Genomic DNA, 24,320 nt, shown 5'->3' with positions numbered 1-24,320 from the left:
CCTCTTACTAACACCTCGCCACCGGGAAGAAGAAACAAGCATCAACTCACTTCCTGCAGGCTATGGAGCAACCCTTACATGTTGAGGGCCATGATGGCGGGGGTGGGGGTGTTTATGGATCAGTACACTAGAAAGGAAAGCTCTAGTATTTTGTTATCAATTCCCTGAGCCATCCAGTCTCTCCAGAAATTTAATTTCATAAGAAGCCATAAAGCACACTCAAGTGCAATTTGCTGGAGCCTCTAACACCAAAAGGAATGGTGTCATCTCCTGATTTACATTGTCAAACAGCTGACAAGTCAATGCCGTTCTCAGTGCCAAAGCCTGAAGCTCTTTCTCGAGCAGCACTTCTGTTGAAATCAGGGGCAATTTCACCTGAGTAACAATGGCAAGATCTGGATTCAATAAAATGCACCAGCATGCATGCCACAGACTATTGCTTTAATACACCGAGTCTTTTAATTACTCATTGTAAAATTATACAATCATGTATTAGTTAATTTGTATTCATTGAAGCCTAGTACTTTTAGCAACTTCTAAACGCACGAAAACTCCAGAAAATATTTATTTGATACCATGTCATCACACTCGTACTATGTGGTTTAGAGTTTGGTACCACTGTTACATACTGTGATAAAGTAACTGCTTTCTTAGTAATAAATTCCAGGAGCAAAAAAGCAAGGTTAAAAGTGCACTTTTCAGTCCTGATCCAACAAACAACACTTCTAGCTTAAACATAATGAACCCTTCAGTGCACAGAAGTCTGCCTAAATCCAGTCATAAAACATTTCCTTTCCTGTGAGCTGTTTTCTCTACATCACTCATGTTAGACTTTCAATAAGATGTTTCTGCGATTATTACGCACAACTGCGCAGCCCCGGCTGGGTTCTGGCTTCAGTCCCTGCAGGAACTGATAGGTTCTGATAAGAACAAAACAATTTCATGCAAAGATGCTACAGCCATTTTTGCTGTGAGAAGGGAGATAAACCAGAAGATACAGATGGCGAATTCAGGCAGACACAAGTGATAAGGGTAAACAGTGATTTGGTTTTTTGGATGGCAAATGAGGACCAGGAGATATTTTCCCACATAAGAACATAAGAAGAATGGCCATACTGGGTCAGACCAAAGGTCCATCTAGCTCAGTAGCCTGTCTGCCGACAGTGGCCAGTGCTAGGTGCCCCAGAGGGGGTGTACTGAAGACAATGATCAAGCAGTTTGTTTCCTGCCATCCTTCTCCAGCCTTTGACAAACAGAGGCCAGGGGCACCATTCCTTACCCCCGGATAATAGCCTTTTATGGACTTAACCTCCATGAATTTATCTAGCTCTTTTTAAAACTCTGTTATAGTCCTAGCCTTCACAGCCTCCTCTGGCAAGAAGTTCCACAGGTTGACTGTGCGCTGTGTGAAGAAGAACGTTCTTGTATTAGTTTTAAACCTGCTACCCATCAATTTCATTTGGTGTCCTCTAGTTCTTATATTATGGGAACAAGTAAATAACTTTTCTTTATTCACCCTCTACACACCACTCATGATTTTTATATACATCTATCATACCCTCCCTCAGGGTATGTCTACACTACCACCCTAGTTCGAACTAGGGTGGTAATGTAGGCATACCGCACTTGCAAATGAAGCCCGGGATTTGAATTTCCCGGGCTTCATTTGCATAAGCCGGCCGGCGCCATTTTTAAATGCCGGCTTGTTCGAACCCCGTGCCGCGTGGCTACACGCGGCATGGGCTAGATAGTTCGAACTAGCAAGCCATTCTGCACTATCTGTACGCCTACGTTCCACGACAGCTACATATTGTGTCTGTTATAGCCTTTAGATTCCTTTCCTCCAGTCCTCCCATGTCACATGTTTAGATTACCATGTGATCCTGGGTGATCGAAGGCACTTTGACTTGTACTAGAAGTATAGCTGTGCACTTGGCTGGATGTTAACACTTTACAATGCAGCTAGTTGCCAGTTTTCAGCATGTATATTCTGCAAATCTTGACTAAATGTTTAAAAGTAAAAATAATTGTTTGTACATGTGTTTCATTATTTTTCTTTCCCAAGTGAACCAAATATGATTTTTTCTGGTTGCTGTGTTTGTACCATACAGTCATTACAACAGGAAAGTCTGAAAATTACCTCAAAGGTGACTCGCCTAAATGTTTTGTTGTTAAGAAGCTACTGCCCATATTTTTGTCCTGATTTTCTTGCCACTTACAATTTCAACTGAACAAATTCCTAAAGACAAAATTAGACACTGACTACTGAAAAAATATCTAAATTCCAGTGGAAATTTTTTGGTTTCCACTCAGTAACCATAGATTCTCAAGGCTTAATGCTTAATTACATTATGGCCACTTTCTACAGGTCTCAAAATGCAAAGCAGTATTACAGAGGTCATAAGTTTTATTTGTACTTCATACGACTAGAGCACGGCTTTAGACCTTGTCTAAAAATTATTCCCCTATGGACCAGTATAGATAAAATGGTTGAATCCCCACATGGAACAAGCAATTATATTGCTATAAAGGTAATTATAACAGCATAATTATTTCCAGAGGGAAGGAGAATAAGCTATGAGGCACTTTTATACTGGTATAACTGCATTCCCCACTACAGGGGGTGGGAGGATACTGTTTCAGTAGAAAAAGCAACACTTCTATCCGAAATAGTTACCGTATTTTCCGGTGTATAAGGCGACTGGGCGTATAAGACGACCCCCTAATTTTCCAGTTAAAACATAGGTTTTGGCCTATACTCGCCGTATAAGACTACCCCTCCTTCCGAGGCAACACCATTTAATAACACCAGCCTGCTGGATGTGCCCTAATACAGTACTGTAGCTTCGGCTACATACAGAACGGCCCTGTGCTGATACTGTATGTACCGCGCTGAGCCAATCCTGGCAAGCGGTGTATTCTATTAATGCATACAAAGCCTGCTCGGATTGGCAAAGGTTGTAATAGCCCGCCTCTCTGACTCAGCCAATCCGAGCAGGCTTTGTATGCATTAATAGGTGACACCGCTTGCCGTGATTGGCTCAGCGCGGTACATACAGTATCAGCACAGGGACGTTCTGTATGTAGCTGAAGCTACAGTATGTTTATACCCGGCGTATAAGACGAGCCCCGATTTTTGGGGGATGTTTTTTAGTATAAAAAGTCGTCTTATACGCTGGAAAATACGGTATAGTGGTGCAAAAACTGAGTGTAGGCCTTAGTGTAACTAAGAATCAGGTCCTTTAAGTTTAATTAGAGAGGATTTTATTGGTATAAACCGGATCCTGGAAATCCTGCATGTAACATATAGCTAGTGATAGCTACCTATGGGATCCAGTGAATTGTTTAGCCAAGCAAGTATTTTGTTGGAGGAAAGCGCTGTAGATATGCACAGAAAAAGAAATTCAGGCTTAGCAAAACTTTCAAAATCCTAGGTCTGCTGAACACACAAAGGGCCTGATTCACAGCTGGGGCTCTCGTAGACTGAAGAGGCCTTACCATGGATATAAAATATATTTGCACCTGCTTTAAGGCTGCATGACAAAAGTGGCTTTAGGGTAAAGGCCACTCCCATGATTTGTGTACTTGTCCTTCTGCTTTTAAAAGAGCAGCCCGCCCTGTCTCCACAAGATGGGCAGTATGAGTCACATTCAAAGCTAACAGGCCTGGCTCCCATTTGAAAAGGTGCCTTACACTGCTCTTGCGCAGTTTTAACTTACGTTGCTGGAGTATCAGCAGCAGAGAACCAGGCACAGACTTTATTAGTCACATCCCCTCTCCTCACAAACCTTCTCCCTTCCACCTGCCTTCCCTCATACTGCGAGAGGGTTCCAGGACCCTAGAAACCACGCACACCACAGCTGAAGCAGGAGGCAGCAGAGTCCTTTTCACCAACTTTGCACCAACAGGAGAGTCCCCCTACAGAGGGGGAATTTTCCAGCATGTCACAAAGTGAAGAGAGATTGGAGAAACCAATCCAAGCATCTCCACGTTGTCTTGGGGCCAAACTGGACCTGAGATGCCCCTTGGAATGACGGAGTGAGAGGAGGGGGCAGAAAGGAGGGGGAAAGCCCAACTGCTTGGGTGCACTAAGTCCTACTGTGATGCACCAGAATATCTGGCTCTTTGCGTCTGAACTCCGCTTGCTTGTCTCCCCAAGAGCTTACACAGCAGAAAAGTAACACAAAGCGGCACACGTATGAGAAACACCAAAGACACTCAATGAGGTGATGACAAACTTTGGCTGCGTGACGTGGAAGGGATGGAAGGGATTTTCTACAAACCTGCAACGTGCACCTTGGAGGCATACTCGTGGTTCACGGTGAGCCCTGGAGATGGTGGGATTGGTAATGGGGAGTGGGTGGAATGGTTGAAGAATCTACCACCGTGTTTGCAAACCTCTCGACTACATGGGAGCACAAATCAAAGCCCCAGGAAGGGCTGAAGGAGCAAGTCTGCTCTTGTTATAGCAAATTTCCAAGGGTTACTTATGCACAGTTTCCAGAAGCTGGATTCCTTTGAAACTCTCTCTAGCTTTCATTTTACAGACCATGCTCATGCCGGGGCCCCATTCTCCTTTGGAACCAAAAGCGCAAACACTGGTGGAATATCAAAACCATTAGCCCAATGTATACAGAACACAGAGGAAAAATATAAGTGAGAACACGGCAGGCCACAGAACAAGGGAAGAGCAAGAGGGAAAGAACTAGTTAACTACTAGGTAAGGAAAGGACAAAGAGAAGCATGGAAAGAATAAAGGGGAAAAAGAAAAAAACAAAGAAAAGAAGCAGAGGAGCTCACACCCAATGTACACAACACTACAGAGTTGCTCACGCTCAAATCACAATCATTATATGGCACTGCCGTACACCTTCCCAGCCCTTTTACCACATGTTGGCCTGGAGGTTTTCCACAATGATGTGAATGACTTTTTTGGGGGGAAAAAACCAAAGGAAGGGGGAAGGCATCAGGAGGGTGGGAGGCAGGGGGGTTTATAAATATATAGATATATATCATAAATCCATTTACTGAATATTGTAACAGAGAGCAACTCACGGTGAATTTACGCTGGAGACTGACGAGCTGCGAGATACAGTACCTCGAGTTTGCTTTACAAAACTGCACATGCAAAAAACAAAAACAAAAAAACAAAAAACAAAAAAAAAAGTGAGAAAAAAAAGAAGAGGAGAGAAACTATAAAAGACATCGGGAGGAGACTCAAACAGGCTGTGTCCTATCGAATGCAGGCTGCAGCGTGCATCTTGGAAGGAGCCCGGGCAAGCTTCAGAAAGTGCGGAAGCCACAGAGACATCGTCTTCTAGTTAAAAGGCAAACAACTGGAAAATCAAATCTGAGCCAGAAGGAAATATAAAAAGGTGAACCAAAAGACACAAGATGATAGTAAGACTTTAGGCTGCAACGTGCTGTACTCACATAGTCAAGAGTCCTCTGCACAAGCTACCTTCAAGGTCCCAAAGCAGAGGTCTTTGTAGAAATAGGTGGAGTTTGCATTTCCACTATGTGCTGCAATGACTCATTTCCAACTAACAGAACGACACAAGGCCACCGATTCCAACTCGGGTTATCGTAACATCCAGGGGATAGGGTATAGCGGCCTAGCCCTAAGGATATACCATTTGCATAGGCAACGCGGGATGTGTCTGTTTCACATACATGTGACTGCCTATCAATGGGCGGAGGTGGGAGGACTGAAATGCAGTAGCAGATAAATTTGACATTCCTATTCGAACACTTAAAGGGACACTTAGTTCTAATTTAAAAAATAATTCTATATATTCATTTTTTCAACACTGCATTGTCAATGGAACCCTCTCTGGAGGTGGAAAATAAAACCCACCCTCTTTCTGAATTTACCCTTTTTCTGTTTTAACACCGATATAGTTCCACTGGGGTTTTGTGGGTTTTATTTAGTGAATAATATGCCATAAAGCCAGAAGGCCCAGCTGATAAGATATTGTTCCTGGGAAGGAGCCAGGTTTGGAGGGAAAAGGCAGGACGAACTGGAGGAATTTTAAATATGTACATTACAAACTCATAGGATATTATGTAATAATGTATATTACAAAATTCAATGTAGACTAAGGGGAAGCGTAAATATATAAACAACCTTATAGAGGCTTGGCTAGTTCATGTGACAGAGCATAAATGGTCTTGGGGAGAAATCTTATGGTTATTTTGCCCTAACTTCATTATTAGTATATTTATACTGCGGTGACACAAACAGGAGAGCTGTTGATCCTTTGGCATTAGCACACTGTAAGGTTTTGAAAGGGAATTATTGTTTTGGGGTCACCACAGAAAGCACTCCTTGATTTCTTTATTTGGCTGGACACTGCAGACAGTGGGTGTTAACTGAACCCTCCAGCAAGGACCCTATGATTGTAACATGGTCTAAGGTGTGAGGAGAATGGCCTGAGCAAACGAGGTGGAAAACGCATAGCAGACAAGGTACCAGTACTGGCTTAACTCATCGAAGATTCAGGAAAAGGAGAACTAGCACGGGCCAAGTGTCTGTGGAGGCAGAGGGCAACTTAAAGAATTTTGTTGCTTAAAACATATGTCGAAATTCCTTGGCAAAATACTTATCCCACTCCTCATTGCTTCAATTGGTCCAGTGCAGGATGAAGGCCCCACACTGGTGCTGCCAAACATCCCTGTATTGGCCAAACACGACTACGCAAATTCTGTAAAAGGGCCCTTAGAGTTCCGTTTCTCTGATTTCATTGCTGGAATCCCTGTTCCACGATGCTTTCATACTGAAATCACACAATGCAAACTCACAGGGCAAAGACAGCCTCCTTTTTCAAAGCAAAGCCGAGGAGGTATTTGAGCTCTGCCTGCTGCTACTTACCATGAGAGAGGGAAAGAAAGAGAAAGACTTTGGGCAGCTGTTGGCTAATTCACAATGACACCACGAAAAGGGCCAAAGAGCAAATAGGAAGAGTCACAGTATCCTGCACACCCACACCCCCAGGGAGGAAGAAAAGGGAAGAAACAACAAGCCAGCAAAATAAAGAGAATGCCTCTTCTAGTCTACACCATTGTACACAGTACTTCTTATTTACTAATTATTCAGGCATATGTCTTGCAGGGTTCTATTGGGTACCAACAGCAATGCCCAACAATGACTAGAACAGACCACAGAGTTCCAGAGACAGGGGAAAATAGGAATCTTTGAGATGGACAATGCCCAGATAAAACAGAACCCACCCACACCTGCACCCCCAAACCTGTACAAAAGGGACAGAGGACCACTAAGAAGTGTTTGTGAAAGATGGAAGTGTGCTACCGAACCTGCTCTTCCATGCACTACCCTTGGTATTTTAACAGCACATCTTTTAATTTTTTACCAATTTATGATGAGTTGGCAGCTCACCTGGGCCAGGGCTATCAATGCAATTAGCGGGGTTTACCTGTGAGCAGGAGGTCGCAGCTGAGTGAGTACACAAGTAAATGTAAAATGCCTAAAGCAACTACGTAAGGAACCAGCCACCTACCAGATAACTAAAGGTTGACAAACATTCTATTGGAAAACACACGGAATCATTTAAAGTGGTCAGTTATGGTCCGAGAGACAGCTCTTAGTGCAGAGTTTGGCCCATATATTCCTGTACAAACTGTCTCTTTACCGCTCCATACAGGGTTAGAGCTATCATGTCTCGGGGCTCTCACTCCCGTCACAATATACAGCTGCAGACCTATTCATACGGTATTACAATACTGTAGCTGCTTGGAAGCCAGCTACAACTCAAAACCATTACCTCCGTGGGGAAAAAAAATCACTCCGTGTGACAACTTAGGCACAACTATTTTGCAGGTTATAATGAATTTAGATGTGGCGCTCACTGCTGCAGTTGCTATTTTAAGAGTTTGAAACAGACCCAGGAATAAACAAATACAAAGGTTATTTATTTCAAGCCCAAATTCTGCATCAATAGCTCCTGACCACTACTGGTGAAGTGGATGCGCATGTGTGGGGCTTTCATGAGTCATCATTTGTCTGTCAGACTGGTCCACTGAACTACGAAGAGCTCTGGTGTGTGGTTTTATTTAATGCAGCCCCTTTTGTACATGCCATTGGTGCATCTCTGGCTGGGAAAGAAGTGGAGGGGGAACTCAAAGGTGTAGCATTTCGGACTGAAGATTTGTGAATTATCAGACAACTCCCAAGAACGACATTGTGAAATAGGGGCTTTATGACATAATATAAACAATCCTGGGACTATGCGTTTCTCTAGTGCCTCTCACATAAGGACTCAGAGGGTGTGTCTAGACTACAGGGTATAAAACTTCCCCTGCGTCTAGACTGCCGCCGGGTTCTTTCGAAATTAAATCGAAAGAACGCTGCAGTTTTTTCGACCACAGTAAACCTCATTTTATGAGGAAGAACGCCTTTTTTCAAAAGTGCTCTTTCGATAACAGGCATTCTTGAATACAAACAGGGCTTTTTCAAAAGAGAGCATTCAGACTGCCTGGGTACTGTCTTTCGAAAAAGCGGCTCGCAATTTCGAAAGAAGTGGTTGCAGTCTAGACACTCTCTTTTGAAAGAGGCTACTAGTCTAGACGTAGCCAAAGTACTTAACACAGCAACGGGTGGAGCCTCATGCTCCACAGAGTTAATGAGTCATCACCAGAACTTCGCCACTGAGACTCAGAAGTTATATGACTTGCTCCAACTCCCATCATGAGTTAGTGGCAAAGCAGGGAACAAAGTGCTGATTCTTGGCTCCCAATAACTTGTTCTATGTTATCCCTGGTCTATACTGGGACTTTTTCGAAATAACACCCCTTCGGGTCGAATTTATAAGCGGAGCGTCCACACTACCAAGCCTGTTATTTCAAAAAATATAGTAGCCCAATGTCTATGAGTCTGTAACGCTGAGGTACACAGCCACGCCCGCTGGCCGTGTACGTCAGCGCCCCGCCCCCCTTCCCCTCCTGCCGTGGTGCTGAAGTGCTGCACCGCTCAGCTGGGATGCGGTGGGGGAGCAAGTGGCGGCAAGCGGCTGTTTGGGGTCCACGCTCCACAGGCATGCAGCACGGACCCCAAACGGCCGCTTGCTGCCGCTTGCTCCCCTGCCGCGGTCCAGCTCCCCTGCGGCGCAGCACTCAGTGGAGCACCATGGTGGGAGGGGAAGGGGGGCGGGGCGCTGACGTACACGGCCGGGGGCGTGGCCGTGTACGTCACCGCCCCACCTCCCCTTCCGCTCCCGCCGTGGCGCTGAGTGCTGCGCCCCTCAGCCGGGCTGCCACGGGGCAGCGTTTGGGCTCCTCCGCGGCAGCCCGGCTAAGCACACAGCACTCAGCTGAGCACCATGGGAAGAGGGGAAGGAACAGTGACATACACAGCCCCATCCCCTGGCCGTGTTTGTCATTGCCCCTCCCCCCTCCCTTGCGGCGACCCAGCTGAGCAGGCAGCACTCAGCCGAGTGCCACGGTGGGAGGGGAAGAGGAAGGGGAACGGGGGTGGGAGAGACGGAGGGGAGAGAGGCAGGAGGAGGAGGAGAAGAGAAAGGGAGAGTGAGAGGCAGGAGGGGGAGAAGAGAAAGAAAGAGACAGAGAGAGAAGCAGAAACCGAGAGAGGCAGGAGGCGGAGGAGAGCTGAGAGAGAGGGGGGGAGGCAGGAGGAGGAGAGAGAGAGAGAGACGGCGCGAGAGACCGGAGGCTCAGGAGAGAAGACCAAGGTGAAGGAGAGACCTGAAAATCCCGTCTTATGATGGGCTAATTGGCAAGTTTCAAAATAATGGGCTGCAGAATTTAAAATCTGTACTGCTGTTCATCAAGAATAATGCTAATTCTGAAATAGTTATTTTGAAACAGCGGTAGTGTAGACACTCTGGTGCCGCTATTTCGAAAGAACAGAACTACTCCCCAGAGTAATTTGAACTAATCACTCCCCTGTGCTTCCTGCGGCTCTAAGTCCAAGGTAGGAAGTCCACATTAACAAAGCCTGCCTCGGACTAATTTTGAGGCTTCCTCATAGTATGGATATATACTATTCTGAATTTGTTAAATCGGGAGTTATTAAGTCAAATTTACTAACTTTGAAATAGTTTCCTTGTGTAGACATGGCCTAAAGACCCATCAATTAATAAGGAATTTCCCTAAAATGGCTTCCCCCTCTTCTCCATTTTCATCACCAAGGAAGCTGCACCAATGGCTAGTTGCATAGTCCCATCCGATATTATAGTAGCTCAGTTAATGAGACCGAGCCATTTCAATGCTATACAAAACAGGGGGCTTCAAAGGAAAACTCTGGGTAAACTGAAAAAACCCAAACTCACCTCAAGAAACAATAAAGCAAGGGAAATGCTAAACGGAAAAAAAATCACAAAACCAGAATGAAAATAATGAGCTAAAACTAAAATGTAAAATATACATTAAATAAATCTCTTGTTTTAAAACAACAGTGCAACAGAAAAATATTCCATATTCAGGATAGAGTTCACCAGGTAAAAAAAGAAACCAAGCCATTTGCCTCTTTTATGGAACAGAAGTTGAACCACTGCAATTCTTGAAGAGGTACGAAGCAGGAGCCATAACCCACTGTAATGTGCTTCTTTGCCTCTCCCAGTTAAAGATGCAGTATTAGAATATAGCCCCTTCTGAGTCAGTTATGAGACTGACATCCTCATGTGGCTGCAAAGATCAAGTATCAGAAGTAGGACTTCACTATCCAGCAACCATAAAATAATCCTTGTTCGCACTGCATCCTATGCGTCTGCAAAATTCTGCCATGTGACTCAATACACTGGGATTAGGCTGACCTACTAAAGAAGTAACTATCTTTTATAGCGTAGAAAGCAAACTGTGCAACTGACACAGTAAGCAGAATTCTTCCTGGAGCTCAGCTGGTTTTAAGTGAGGTGATTTTCCACAGAAGTATAGACAATCACAGGCCTAGCGACACACACATACGACACATACAAATAAGCGCTCAGTATACACACATTGCAGGAATGCATAAAGATGGAAAACTTGGGTACCCTACCATCACCCGTGGTGTACATAGTAAGGAGTTTGCAAAATGCAGACTTTGATTAGATGAGCAAATAGGAGGGAAGAGAGTTAGAGGAAGAGACAGAGGATTTGCTCCCACTTAACAGCAGAAATGTTAGAAAGCTGACAAGAAGCAACATAAAGCAGCAAGCACAGTATCTTAGGGTATGTCTAGACTACAGACTTTTGTCGACAGAGGCTTGGTCGACACATACTGTCGACCAAGCCTCTGTCGACAAAGAGCGTCTAGACTACAGCCAGTTCTGTCGACAAAGCAAGCCGCTTTGTCGACATGACAGTGTAGACGCAAGGGACAGTGTAGATGCAATAATGCTGTCGACAGAACTCTGTCGACAAAAGGTGTTATTCCTCATAGAATGAGGTTTACCGCCATCGACAAAACTGCCAAGTTCTGTCAACGTTATGTCAACAGAACTTGGCGGTAGTGTAGACGCAGGTATAGTTTTGTCGACAAAAGTCCACTTTTGTTGACAAAATCCTGTAGTCTAGACACATCCTTCTTGTTTAAAAACACAAGGGAGGGAAAATAGAAATGGCTTTTTAACCAGACTGAGCCCCAGGATGGTTTTGCCACCTCTGGAGGTTCTAGGAACCGAAAGGACAGGCTCACCGAATTAATAACAAACAAGAGAAGGACTCGTACTACAGTGTTCCCAGAGACCCATTCTGCTAACATGGGTCAATATTATTAAGAAAACTCTTCAGCCACAGTGCGCTCTGTACTCCACAGAACACTGAAAGGCAGAGAAAGTTATTTCAGTTGACACAGGCAGGGGGGCTTTTGAAATACATTTTCATGTTAAATATGCTCTTTGAAAAGTAAATTTAAAAATAAGTAAAAAAATTAAAAAGCCCCTCCTTTAAAAAAAAAAGACTCATTCAAATGATAAACACCAAATTTAATTTAAAAATTCAGTGTGAATAGATGTATACATCACTCTGATCCTTTCCTCTATTAAGCCACCTGGCTCTCACCAACCAACAATCTATCCACACATCTACTTACCTTCTAACCCCAATCTGTCCTTCAAGTGTTTATTCCATCATCCATCTATTTATTTTTCAGTGTCTCTCTCAACCTAAAGTCACTCTCTCACTCATATATGCATTTATTAAATCACAGTAGCCTCGGAAGCAGTGCTCCCTATAAGCAGTGCACTTGTACAACCGCTCAGGAGAGATTCAAGTGCTGCCCAGCTGATAAGCAAAGTGCACACAGCTAGGCTTTGTTTTTACTGGTGGTGCACATTCACACATGCCTTGGTGCACATAAAGTTTATCCTGCACATAGACGGAAGAAACCCTTACATTAATGGAAAAGATTAAAAGGAATATTGCTTGTAAGTATCTCATGTTTCTATACAGCAGATACATCTTGTCTAGAAACACTGTTGAGAAAGGAAGTCCTACATATTCAAATATGACCTCTAGTATTGCAAGCACCACTTTACTACTGCTGCTAAATGTGGAAACAATTGCACCTGTGATTGTATTCATTTTAGAAGCCTCGCCACCTGAGCATACCTACACATCAGGCACATAGATATCTGAGCAGATTAATTGTAGACACAACAAATAACAGCTTGCAATTTTGCATGCATATGTAACTGTAGTCACAAAGCTGATCCTGCGACATCAAAAACCAGATTAAAGTCTGATGAAAAATCAGGGACTAAAATGATTGTCAGTAACTAAGATACTGGGTTGAAATCCTGGCTCCCATTACATTCAATGGTATTTTGGGGTGATAAGTAATCTCCACATATACAATCCGTTTATAATGATAGAATGAAACAACATAAGCATTTTAAAATTACAGTGCACAGAAATACACAAAGAACAAGAGTAATTTTTTCCCATGTGAATTCTTTTTGAGGCTGGAAAATCATTATAAGAGAATTACCTATAATTTATAACTATATATGTATTGTACATATATGAATTGGGGAAAAAAGCTAAATAGGAGTAAAATAAATAACCTTCAGATTGAGAATATTTTTTTCTTTTTTCACGTTTAGTGAAAAAGTTTCATTTCCTCCACTGTTGCTGAAATAAAATAATTCTAGATTAAATGCACACCAATGAAGGCCTCATGAGATGGATTTAAATTGGAGAAAATATACAGGCAGTCCCCGGGTTACGTACAAAATAGGGACTGTAGGTTTGTTCTTAAATTGAATTTGTATGTAAGTCGGAACTGGCTTCCAGATTCAGCCGCTGCTGAAACTGACCAGCGGCTGACTACAGGAAGCCCGAGGCAGAGTTGCTCTGCCCTGGGCTGCCTGGAATCAGCCACTGATCAGTTTCAACAGCAGCTGAATCTGGACGCCTAGGACAGAGCAGCTGGGGCGCTGCCGGGTAGGTCCCCGCAGGGGTGGCGCTGCGGGGACCAACCAGGCAGCACCCCAGCTGCTCTGCCCCAGGTGTCCCCAAGTCAGCCGCTGCTGAAACTGATCAGCGGCTGATTCCAGGAAGCCCGGGGCACAGCAACTCTGCCTCGGGCTTCCTGTAGTCAGCCGCTGGTCAGTTTAAGCAGCGGCTGACTTGGGGACACCTGGGGAAGAGCAGCTGGGGTGCTGCCTGGTGGGTCCAGTAGCGCCGAGGAGCGGCGCTGCAGGACCAACCCAGCAGCCCCAGCTGCTCTACCCCAGGCGAGAAAAGTCCCGCCTGCATCCTCCCCAGCTTTGCTCCGTGTCTCCCTAGTCTGCTGGGGGGTCTCCAGGAAGACGAGGAGCAAAGCCGCGGAGGGGCTCGGGCAGCGGCGCAGCCCAGGCGCTTCTGGGCTGTCCCGCTGCCGGCTTCCCCCGAGGCTTTGCAAAGCCGCGGAGGGGCTGCCCGAGCCCCTCCTCGGCTTTGCTCCGCGTCTTCCTGGTTTGCAGACCAGGGAGACGCGGAGCAGCTTTTCTTGCCCCGGAGGACACGGGCGGCGGGACCGCAAGGTCCCGCAGTCCGTGTCCTCCGGGGCGAGAAAAGCCCCATTCGTAACTGCAGATCCGACGTAAGTCGGATCCGCGTAAGTAGGGGACTGCCTGTATTAGACATTTTTTTTTAGTTAAATGGGTCTCTTTCTGGCCAACAGATAGTTTGGAATGCACCTGGACATATCTGGACAGGAAATTATTCTAAATAAGTTTAGGCTTCCCTACTTCTTGGCGTTATTTCCAGCTGCCCCCTTTGTAAGGACAGGAGGCTGCCGAGAAATATTTGCAGATTTCAGTAAATAGCAGAGTCTTTTTGACACAAAGACATTTGAACATCCCCAAGGAGTTCTACAAACTTCTAGGATAATTGTTGTGTCAATCAGTACATTTCAAAACATCTTCATTTTCAAACCCAGGCTCCCCAAGAAGCACAAACAAAATGTGTATTATGTGCAAACAAGCAAAACCCCTCTGAACTTAAAGACCTTAGCACAGGTCTGAAAATTACCTATTTCCACCAGCATGTGCAGGCTCTGCATGTGAAGTTAGTCATATACTTGAAATGCCGACCCCAAGAGTATCATTTTCTAAGAGTTCTTCCAAATGGAGATCACACAATATGTGCATGGCCACTTCTATGCAGAAAAGCCTACTTCTGAATGTGAAGTGGGTGTACAGGAGTGCCTGTTTACATGTGCAATGTCCCATTTTGCACACTCAAATGGCTTTTTTGAGAGCAAAGAGCATGCAAAGCCAGTTTTGTGACTAAAATTTAGGATTTACAATTCAATTACTTTACAATTCAATTATCAAAGCACAGATTATTGTGCTGGAAATATAGTTTGTGTCACCCACATGTCTTTCAGAACTAAAAGTCTGAAGTGACAGGTCAACATTTCACCTGGTGAAGTCTTTCCTAGGATAACTTAAAAAAACCTCTAAAACGCATTTCTTTTACAGTGATGTGGAGACAATGACATTTCAAAGAAAAACAAACTACATGCAAAACAGCAAATAAAACACACAACAAAGTGATCGACACTGAAGTGTTCAAATCAACCTACACCCCATGTAACCCCATATCGTACACAGGGTTCCTGGACCCTACAAGTTGCTACAATGGAACAGATAGACACTAAGTCTGAAGAATAGAAACAAAGTGATAAAAGTTCCCAAATAATAAAAGAACCCTTACGCTGCTATGGAAATATTAGCTGCAGACATGGGACTGACTTCTGCTACCTCCTTGGCCTTTTGGAGCGCAAGCTTCTGATTGGTAGCCTCTTCCATCTCCTCTTCATCCTGTTTTCAAAATCAAGACATATTCAGGGTTACATCATTCATCGTTTATTTAAAAACCTAGGATGAAAATCAACTGAGCTCAAATGGCCACAAGTGATACACAACGGTCACTGCCACTTTTAATCTAACAACAGTGAAAACATTCTGAAACAGAGCATCCAGGTTTGGTTAAAAGACACAATTGCATGTTTTGTGATGCCACATTTTCCTAAGCAGGGCCCACGGGCTTTTCCCTGGAAGGCCATATTAGTAAGTTACAAGGAATCTGAAGGCTGCATAAAATAGAGCTGATGGCAGCTGCCTTCACCTTTAATACAGCGGCAAACTCTCTCATGACTACAAATCCTACAATGCAAGGTTCTCTGTTGGTTCCTTCTGCTGAGGTTCCTTCTATTTGGGCCACAGAGGTGCACAGCTTGTGGGCTGGACTCTCCAGTTTCCTTATACTTTGGCGCATCATAACTGGGCAACATGTGACACAAAGTGGAAAGAGAATACATAAGACTGTGACCTTTTGTGTGTCAAATAAGATCACATTCTTTTGATTAAACTGAAAGTATGTTTTTCTTAAAACAAAAAGGGTACTAGAGGGCCTGGATCTGACCTTCTACATATGAAATTTTTACATTGGTGTCACTCCACAGATTTACCCTAGAGGGACCTGATATTGGATGTCATGTTAAATTAAGGTTCTGGCTGGAAAGATACTTGTGTAAAGACAGCTCCAGATTAGAGGCTTGTAACCTGACCTGAACTGCATGGGACCAAAAATCCATGAGTGGTTTAAATGGCCTGACCCTTCTGCACTCGGGTCCGGTGGTCTCTGATCACCTCCTCCTGCCAGGGGGTCTGCGAAAGAGGGGCTGCCTGTCCCACTCCTCCTGGCCACCATGGCTTTGCTACACTTTGTGTGCTGACAAGCGTGAGGTAGAGTCACTCAGTGTGCCAACTCCATGGACAGCAGGCAGCAGGAGACAGAACGCAGTCATGGGCATGAGGAGCGGGAAGCCCCCACCAGGCCACGACCCAAGACTGAGGCGGTGGGGGCCAGGCTGCAGGGTCCGAGAGCTTGACAACAACCATCCTTTGTTTCAATCTAGTCACGTGTGTCAGGAATGATGGAAAATCAAACACAGAACCCTACAATGCCACTTTTAACCTCACAGCCCCAAGCATAATCACTCTTCAAAGATGAGGGCAGTTCTAGACCACACAGTAGCTCAGTGCAGGATGCTATTTCACCATCTCTTGCTGCTGAGGCTTAGTGCTGTGACATATTAACTAGTGCATAGCATACATCTGAATTTTTCCACCCTGGAATAGTATAGGCCAAAACAACCAACTGGTCATAATTTAATATTATTTGATCACATTAAACTCATTTTGAAATTGGTTTCCTTTGCTTTCCTCTTTTTGAAAGAAAAAATTACAGTGAATTATAGAGGTGGAAAAACTCCCTCTGCCATTAGGCTTTGAAGCTTGCTTCTTTTTCTCTCTCCAGATATTAGTAAATCTATAATGAGCAACTCCTCACTGCAGTTAAAGAAGGAATCCAAGCCAGACCACGACAAAAATGCTCCATTAAACAATTACACAAAGTCGATGTGTCTCAACTGCCAATTTCCAGTAAATTTATCAATGGCTTGAGACTTTTTACTGTAAGTGAAATGTATATTTTTTTGTTCTGCCAAATATGAACCATTTGGGGGTATACAAACTGGAAGTACTGTACACCGACTAAACTTTGAACGTTTTGCTTTTATGGGCTGGGGTTTCTCTGTCTTTTCTCCCAAGTGCTAGCCTGCTTTAATACAATCACAGAGGGTTAAATTGTTGTCATTGGCCTTTTAAAATAACCATTCATGGAACATGACAGAAAGATTAAATTTCCTGCTTCTAGCCACTTTCAAATGCAGCACAAAATTCTGATAGACTCTATGGCTACGTCTACACTGCGGACCTATTTCAGGATACCAGAGGTACCCAAAATTGCTATCCCTTGTCTTAACAACTCACCCATTATTTTGAAATATAATTGGTTCACTATTCTGACATCCCTGTACACCTTGTTCCACGAGGAGTAAGGGACGTTTTGGAACAGCAGGTTATTTCAAAATTTGGCACCGTGTAGACAGTGCCAAATTACGAAATAAGCTATTTCAGAATTCGTTTGAAATAAACTATGCAATTTGCATAGCTCAAATTGCGCAGCTTATTTTGAGGTACAGGTGCAGTGTAGACAGACCCTATAGTGCCAAATAACCAGCAGAAAATTGCTATTGTATTTACAAATTTAACAGTACATAACTTAGAGTGTTTGGCAGACAAAGTGTTTCATAAAATAAAGACGATAATAGTTCTGCAGCACCTTCTATCCAGGCTTTTCAAAATAGTACACACATATTAAACAAACTTCTGTCTTACACTAGAACTGTAAGTTCTCTTTTCAGAGACCATCTTTTTGTTCTGTTTGTACATATGCATCATAGGGATCCTGTTGCATGACAGGGGCTCACAGTTGCTACTGCAATACATATCTGATATTACTACCTCTAATACTATCAGCAGAAGCAGCAGTTGCGGACACCTGGAGCCATACATCCCTATAGATACCCTTATTTTACAAAAGAGAAGGCAGATAGGAAGGTTATAAGTGATTTGCTTCCTGTCTGTCAGTCCAGTTCTCTAACCACTAATAATTTCTTCCCTGAAATTGAGATCTAGCCTGTGACCCTTTCACTGGAACACATATCTCACCAGTGGATGAAAATAATGATATAAGTGCTCAGGATGATCATCAGTAGTAATGTTATTATGTTCAGAGGCACATGTTCCTTTAGTTGTGAGGAGGATGTAAATGTGATTGTTTATCACCCTCCACAATGCTACTGGCAAGCTTTGCATGGGCAGCACACTATCTTATTTAAAGCAAGAAGAGGGAAAACTTGAAAAATTTGTATTTTTAGGGAGTTGCTTTATAGCACTCATCCATTTTCTAATCAGGTTTCCACTTACTAAGCTGAATTGAAATGCAGCAACCATGACTCTGCCATCAGTGACAACCCGCTGGTAAATACTACAGAATAAGTTTAAGTCATCTGATAAACCATCTCCTATTTCAGATCTAATACAGGTAAGTGCTGGCTGAACTGATGCATCAAAGGGAGGTTTATTTGTTTGTCTTCCCCCAAAGAGTCATTTTAAGGTTACTTACAGTATTTGGACACTGCATGCAACACTGATCTTGATGAGTTTTAAAATGTAATTGTCAAATGAAGTCCCTGGAGGTCAACTGACTCCTGAGTAATTTAATTATATCTTCAGGCCATTCTGAATTTTGCACGCTCGTGTTTACTTAGCAATAAATCTCTCATTCTCTACGTGGGCCGGATAATTGAATTACTTTTTATCTTTTTCTTCCTGATTTGAAAACCTTAGTAGATTTTTGGATCTGTGAAGTGAAAGCATTTCGAAAGAAGCTCTGTGATTTGGCAGTGCTTTTGATTCTGTCAATATATAATTGCACTCCATAAACTCTGACAAAAGCAGTTTTCTAAACACTAGAGTCCACTTCTAAACTATTCAAAAGGCAAAGTTAAAAAGACTAGAAAGGAAGAGATGAACTTCATTGGACAAGAACTTTAAGGGGTCTATTCTTTTATCCATGCATGGAAGTGACTCCCATAAATCCTCATGGGATGGGGGGAAGTTAAGTACACCTATTGAGAGGATCATACATTTCTAGTTAAGAACTTCTGGATTTTATAATGCACAGAAAGAGCTGAGTTTCTGAATGGGAAAATCTTCCTCAGTAAAACTCAGACCCATCCCCTAAACTCAGGACTCAAATTAATCAGAACAGAGAAGAGATCAGCAAACATGATCTCACAGACAGAGGAACATTTATTATACACCTGTGACCCATTATCCCTATCTTGTGCAATACATCAGACATCCCCTTCCAGGAAACAAAGCTCTATTCAGCTCTGCAGACCAAAGGCAGCAATGCAGCTGCCTATCCGAGAGGGACAACTATACAAAAAGAGTTCAATCCTAAACCAGTTCTGAATCAGGATGTAGTTAGCTGTGTTGGGATTTGGGTGGCAGGAATTGGGATGGGAGAGGGGTTCTTCTTTGACTCTGGCTTCCCATGTCAAGAAGTATTAGGGATGTATGGTATCTCCGAACCACTGGCAACAGTGGTGCACTGTTGATGATTACAGGCATGCACTGAATGCCTCAGACCGGCTATGCCTGCGGGATCATTCTGTCTGGTCCTGAACTTGCATTGAGGATGCCAAAATGGCATCCTCTGCACAGCATGACCTGTAATGTTCTGTATATGCAGGATCACACTGCATGGAGGACGCCATCTAGCGAGCCAATGAACATCGGCATTCCTGACTGAAAACGTCACGGCATGCCACTGACTGGCAAGCATGATCACAGCTCTACCAAGAAAAGCTCTCTCACTAGTGGGTGCAACACGCACAAGGATTAGTGAACTTTTTACCACAGAAGAAATAACCAGTAGAGGTCTGTGAAATGGAATGGCTCAAAGGGATATTACTATTATATTAGCATCTAGGAGACCCAAGATCTGCTCTGCTAGGGGCTGGACTGTGACAGCGTGTTGGGGGTCCCCCGTCTCCTGCAGTCCGAAACGGCACAAACAGACTGCACCAGCCGGTGAAATAGAGGAAGTTTATTGCCTCTCCAGGATACAGCACAGCACAGATGTAATCTGGTCACAGAGCTGGGCTAGAATGCCTCAGGCCCCCTTGAGATGGGGGAGACTGGGCCCCTAAACTCCAGCCCCTTTCCCTAGGCTGTCTCCTCCATGCTCCCAGACAGCAACTAACTAACCCTCTTCCAGCCCTGCCCCCCAGCCAGGACAGCATTCCACCTTCCTTTGTTCCTCTCCATGGGGGGTGTCTGGTTCAACAGGTTTGGCCTCACCTTTGCATAATGAGGTTTTCCCTGCCGGGTCTTGCTCCAGACAGCAGAGGTCACCACAGCCCAGCAAGTACCCCCACTACGTCACATGGACAAACACATTTCTTTCTGTTGATTAGCAGGGCACACAATGGTAGCGATGGCTTTGTGCTCATTTTACCCGCCAGTAAAAAAGAGCTAGAAATGTGTCCATAGAGCCATGGAGTACTCTGCAGTAATGATCTCCAGCAGCCCAGTAACACTATGGTAAGCTGTAGCATGTTGGATCTTGGGGTATATGTTTTCTTCCCCATTCAGGATGTTCCATTGTAAAATGGAGTTTTAGAGTAAAGCTACTCTAATAGTCAGGGTTTACTGGCGGGATGTCTGCTCCATCAATGATGATAAACATTTGGCTGCCTGCATGTGTGCTCATTCATGTGTGGGGTGTTGACTCGCACAAGTAGTCAACACAATGAACTCCCAAAACCCACAAAATTAGATCAGGGTTGAAGGTGCCCTGGCTTGGTTTATTGTCAAATGAAGTACAATAATAGTTGTCAGCAGACTTTACTGGTCCACCACACGTCTGTACCCTCTGACAATGGACCAGCTCAGTCAGTGATAGGAGTGATATGGGACTCCATCATTGACAAAGACAGCCCCTCCAAGACACCACTTTATATACAGGTGCAAACAAGTTACACATCACTCCTGACATGTCAGGTTGCCACCCTCTGACATTACTTAGATATTGCCCATCCCCCTGCACCCAATGGTTCAATTGGAACATTTCTATCCATCATGCTGTCATTTTAGACCCTTTCCTGAACCTGGGTCGGTATCTGAGGGGAGTGTGGGGACCAACGTCCTTTTAACGAGCTGGTGGTACCATCCTTTAGGAATGGTCTTGCAACTTATGACCAGCACCAATTACTGTTTTACAGAGGTCCTCAGGCCTCCAACCAGGTCTGTGCTACATGGGTTTTGTTTCAGGCCCTCACCTTACTTCAGCTACGTCAGCTTCATTTTAAGTTCTTGCCAGGCCCTGCCATTCTGCCAGCTTGTATGTCAAACTTCTCTTGCCTCTGCCAAGGGGCATGCAGGTGTTAATATCTTGACTGAAACTCCATAAAAGTCTTTTGCAACTAGCTTTCCACAGACCTGCCTGGAGGGTTATAATGCTCTGATTTGTGTTGAGATTCAGCAAGCTGAGATGTATGAGCATGAAACACCAAACTAGGCAATAGGACACGAATCACTGAATTTCCCCAGGTGAGAAATTCAGAATATGCTATTAAGTCCAATAAAAACCTTCAACTGGTTCCCCATTGCTCCTGGAACTAGCCAGAGGCCCTTTTGTGTGATAGGAAGGAAAAGTGCTTGCTCTCTACTTCATCGTCATCACCATCTAAAGAATAAGAAAGGCTCAGGGGTACGAAGATGAACATGCACAGGTCGTCATTACTAAGCAGAAAGAAATGCGTGTTTCACAATCAACTCCCTAAACAATGGAAGTGGGGAAAGAAGGTTGCAACAGGTGCATAGCACTTGTACAGAAATCTCAGGGCTACCACAGGTTGGCTGGAGCAGGACAATTCCATGGCATATGCCAAATTCAAGGGTTTCCGGGGAGAACACGATAAGAATTCATGTGTCACATTTGCAGATTGGAGATCGCATGCCACAGTCCCTCCGGCACAGGTACGGTTCGAAGCACCAGGCGTTCCATACATACCTTGGTCAGCTCTTGTGCATTCGCAAGATTGTCGACAGCAATAGCCAAGAAGACGTTCAGGAGTGTGTCTTTAAGCAGCAGCTAAGGAAAAATCTTTACTCAGTGATGGGTTAAATAGCCTTCCATCTATATTCCATAACCTGGATTTCCTCTTGCCCCACTGCCTGCAACCATCATAGTATTACAGACGTGGAAAATGGAAAAATGTAGTTCCCCTTTTCCACATAGGGCTGCACCCTACTGAATATTCTCCAGTGCTTTGTCAATCCAGTTACGAATTACCCAGCCTTGTCACTGAGAGCCTATTCCACCATGCTGGAGACATCACTGTTGCATCCGTTCCTTCCTATCCAATTTCTCTTGTCCATCACACTGACACAAACACACACCCCTCTGTTTTTGGTCTTCCTCACTCCCCCTTGCTTAAATATCAACCATGAGCTGAAAAACGGTTTGGTTGGAGACAATTATCCCATCTCTACTGTTCAGTGGTTGCTGCTAAAAAGATAATAGGTTACTAAGTAAAATTTTTCTCACTGCAAAATTGTATACTAGCTAGAGGAAAATATGACATCACAAAGTCAATACAGCAATCATTGGCACATACAATGAGTTCTCTCAATTCTTCTTCTTCTATTTATTATTAGGAGGAACACTTTCAGTTTTGCTTATGACTTGAGCTACTCCATGCCCCTTCCTATTGTTATTGTGACCATTTTAGATATTAGTTTGCAATAAAGCAAAAGATAAATTAAAAATCAGATCATACAGGCACAAAAGATGGGGCACATATAGCAAACAAAACAAAATGAAAAGCAAAATAAGCCCACAGACCCGAAATTGTGTCTCAGAAAGAATACCACAGGGTTGTGAAAATGCCAGCTATATGACAGGGAGTTCAGCTCTTGATGGCTGTCTGAAGTAGTGATGGATCCACCGGCTGAGACCCTGACATGATAATGAAGAGGATCTTGCATATATGTGGTGCTCTTCCTCTCAGAATTCCAAAGTCCTTTACAACTCTCCGTGGGTGTGCACGCAAGTGGATCGGTGTGTGCATATCCCTGAGTGTATGGAGAGAGGTTGCTTCCTCCACCAGAGCACAACACTGTCATTGCTTGACATAAGAGCTGTTGCTCAAGGGTTCAGGAGAGGAATTGAAAATATACCAGAACCCATTGAAATGCCTGAAGGAATTTTAAGCAGACAGAAAGTAATTAAACTACGAGGCTGGTTCTGCTGGTGCGGTCTGTGAGTTGGGAAAGCTGCATATGGCCCTGCTGTAGGGAACAAATGATTTATGGGAGAAAGCAATGAGGCAGAAAAGGGGAGATAAAGAGGTGGATGGGAAGGAGGAAGGGTGTGTAGCATCGCTAGCATACCCTTCCACGGCAGCTGCAACTAAGACAGGATGAATGGAAACCTTGGACTAAGTGGGTGCTTTGCATTGCTCAGGCAGTTGTCCTAATAGGGCAACTGGGACTCCTCTGTGTCCAGAGGACCTGTGGTGGGATAAAGCTGGAGCTGCTGGCTCTGTACCATCCTTCTGCTTAGGGCAAAGGTAGAGAATCTGTGGCCCGTGGCCCACATCCAGCTTGCTGCTTCATTTCATCTGATCCATGGCAAGTCTCGGTGCGGGAGCCCTGGAGTCAGGAGCACCAGCTCATCAGCATGTTCCTGCAGCTCCTAGAAGAAGGGGCGATCAGGAAAGCTCTGCATAGTGCCCCTACCCCGGAGCTGGCTCCAGAGCTCCCAGTGGCCAGAAAGCATGGCCAATGGGAGCTGTGAGAATGGTACCAGCAGGTGCGGGCAGTGCACACTCCACAGAGCCACCTGGCCCCTCTGTCTAGTGTCTGGACATGGTGACCACTTCTGGGAGTAGCATGGGGACACAGTGGGTAGGCGGGGAGTCTGCCTTAGCCCCAGTGCTCTGCCCCACCAGAGCCACTTAAGGAATGTGAGCCCCAAGCCCCCTCCTGCACCCCAACCACCTGCCCCAGGTCAGAATCCCCTGCCAGACCCCTCACCAGTGTTCCCTCTATTTTTTTCCATCCATATGTGGAATAAATTTTGTTATGTGCACCAAGGCAAGTGTGGATGTGCACTACCAATAGAAATACAAGCTGTAGGTGCTCTGCTAATCAGCTGGGTGGCACTTGGGTCTCTCCTGGGTGTCCACCCAAGCACTCAGCGTATAGGAAATATTGCTCCATGCTCCTACCCCAACTCTGAGCCCCTCTCTGCACCCAAACTCCCTCCTGGAGCCTGAACCTGAACCTTCTCCCACCCTTCCCCCACCACTCCAAACTCCTTGGCCCTAGCCCTACCCACGAGCCCACATCCCCAGATGGAGCTCACCTTCTTCCGTGCCTGCCCAGACCCTG

At 44.6% G+C, this 24,320-nt stretch overlaps 1 protein-coding gene across 1 annotated transcript in view; it reads right to left on the bottom strand.

Annotated features, from left to right (window-relative positions):
* CACNA1B (calcium voltage-gated channel subunit alpha1 B) overlaps positions 1-24,320 on the bottom strand; it is a 458,332-nt gene that overhangs the window by 134,550 nt on the left and 299,462 nt on the right. Inside the window, exons 18-20 of the mRNA XM_089772976.1 lie at positions 21,937-22,004; positions 15,157-15,263; positions 5,056-5,118 (exon numbers count right to left, since the gene is read on the bottom strand). Coding sequence (XP_089629102.1) covers positions 5,056-5,118; positions 15,157-15,263; positions 21,937-22,004 — 238 coding nt within the window. The remainder of the gene's footprint in view (positions 1-5,055; positions 5,119-15,156; positions 15,264-21,936; positions 22,005-24,320) is intronic.

This window comes from Pelodiscus sinensis, chromosome 23 (assembly GCF_052426305.1).
Source record: "Pelodiscus sinensis isolate ZL-2025 chromosome 23, ASM5242630v1, whole genome shotgun sequence".
Classification (NCBI taxonomy): domain Eukaryota; kingdom Metazoa; phylum Chordata; order Testudines; family Trionychidae; genus Pelodiscus; species Pelodiscus sinensis.
This window is presented reverse-complemented; position numbering and strand designations above follow the sequence as displayed.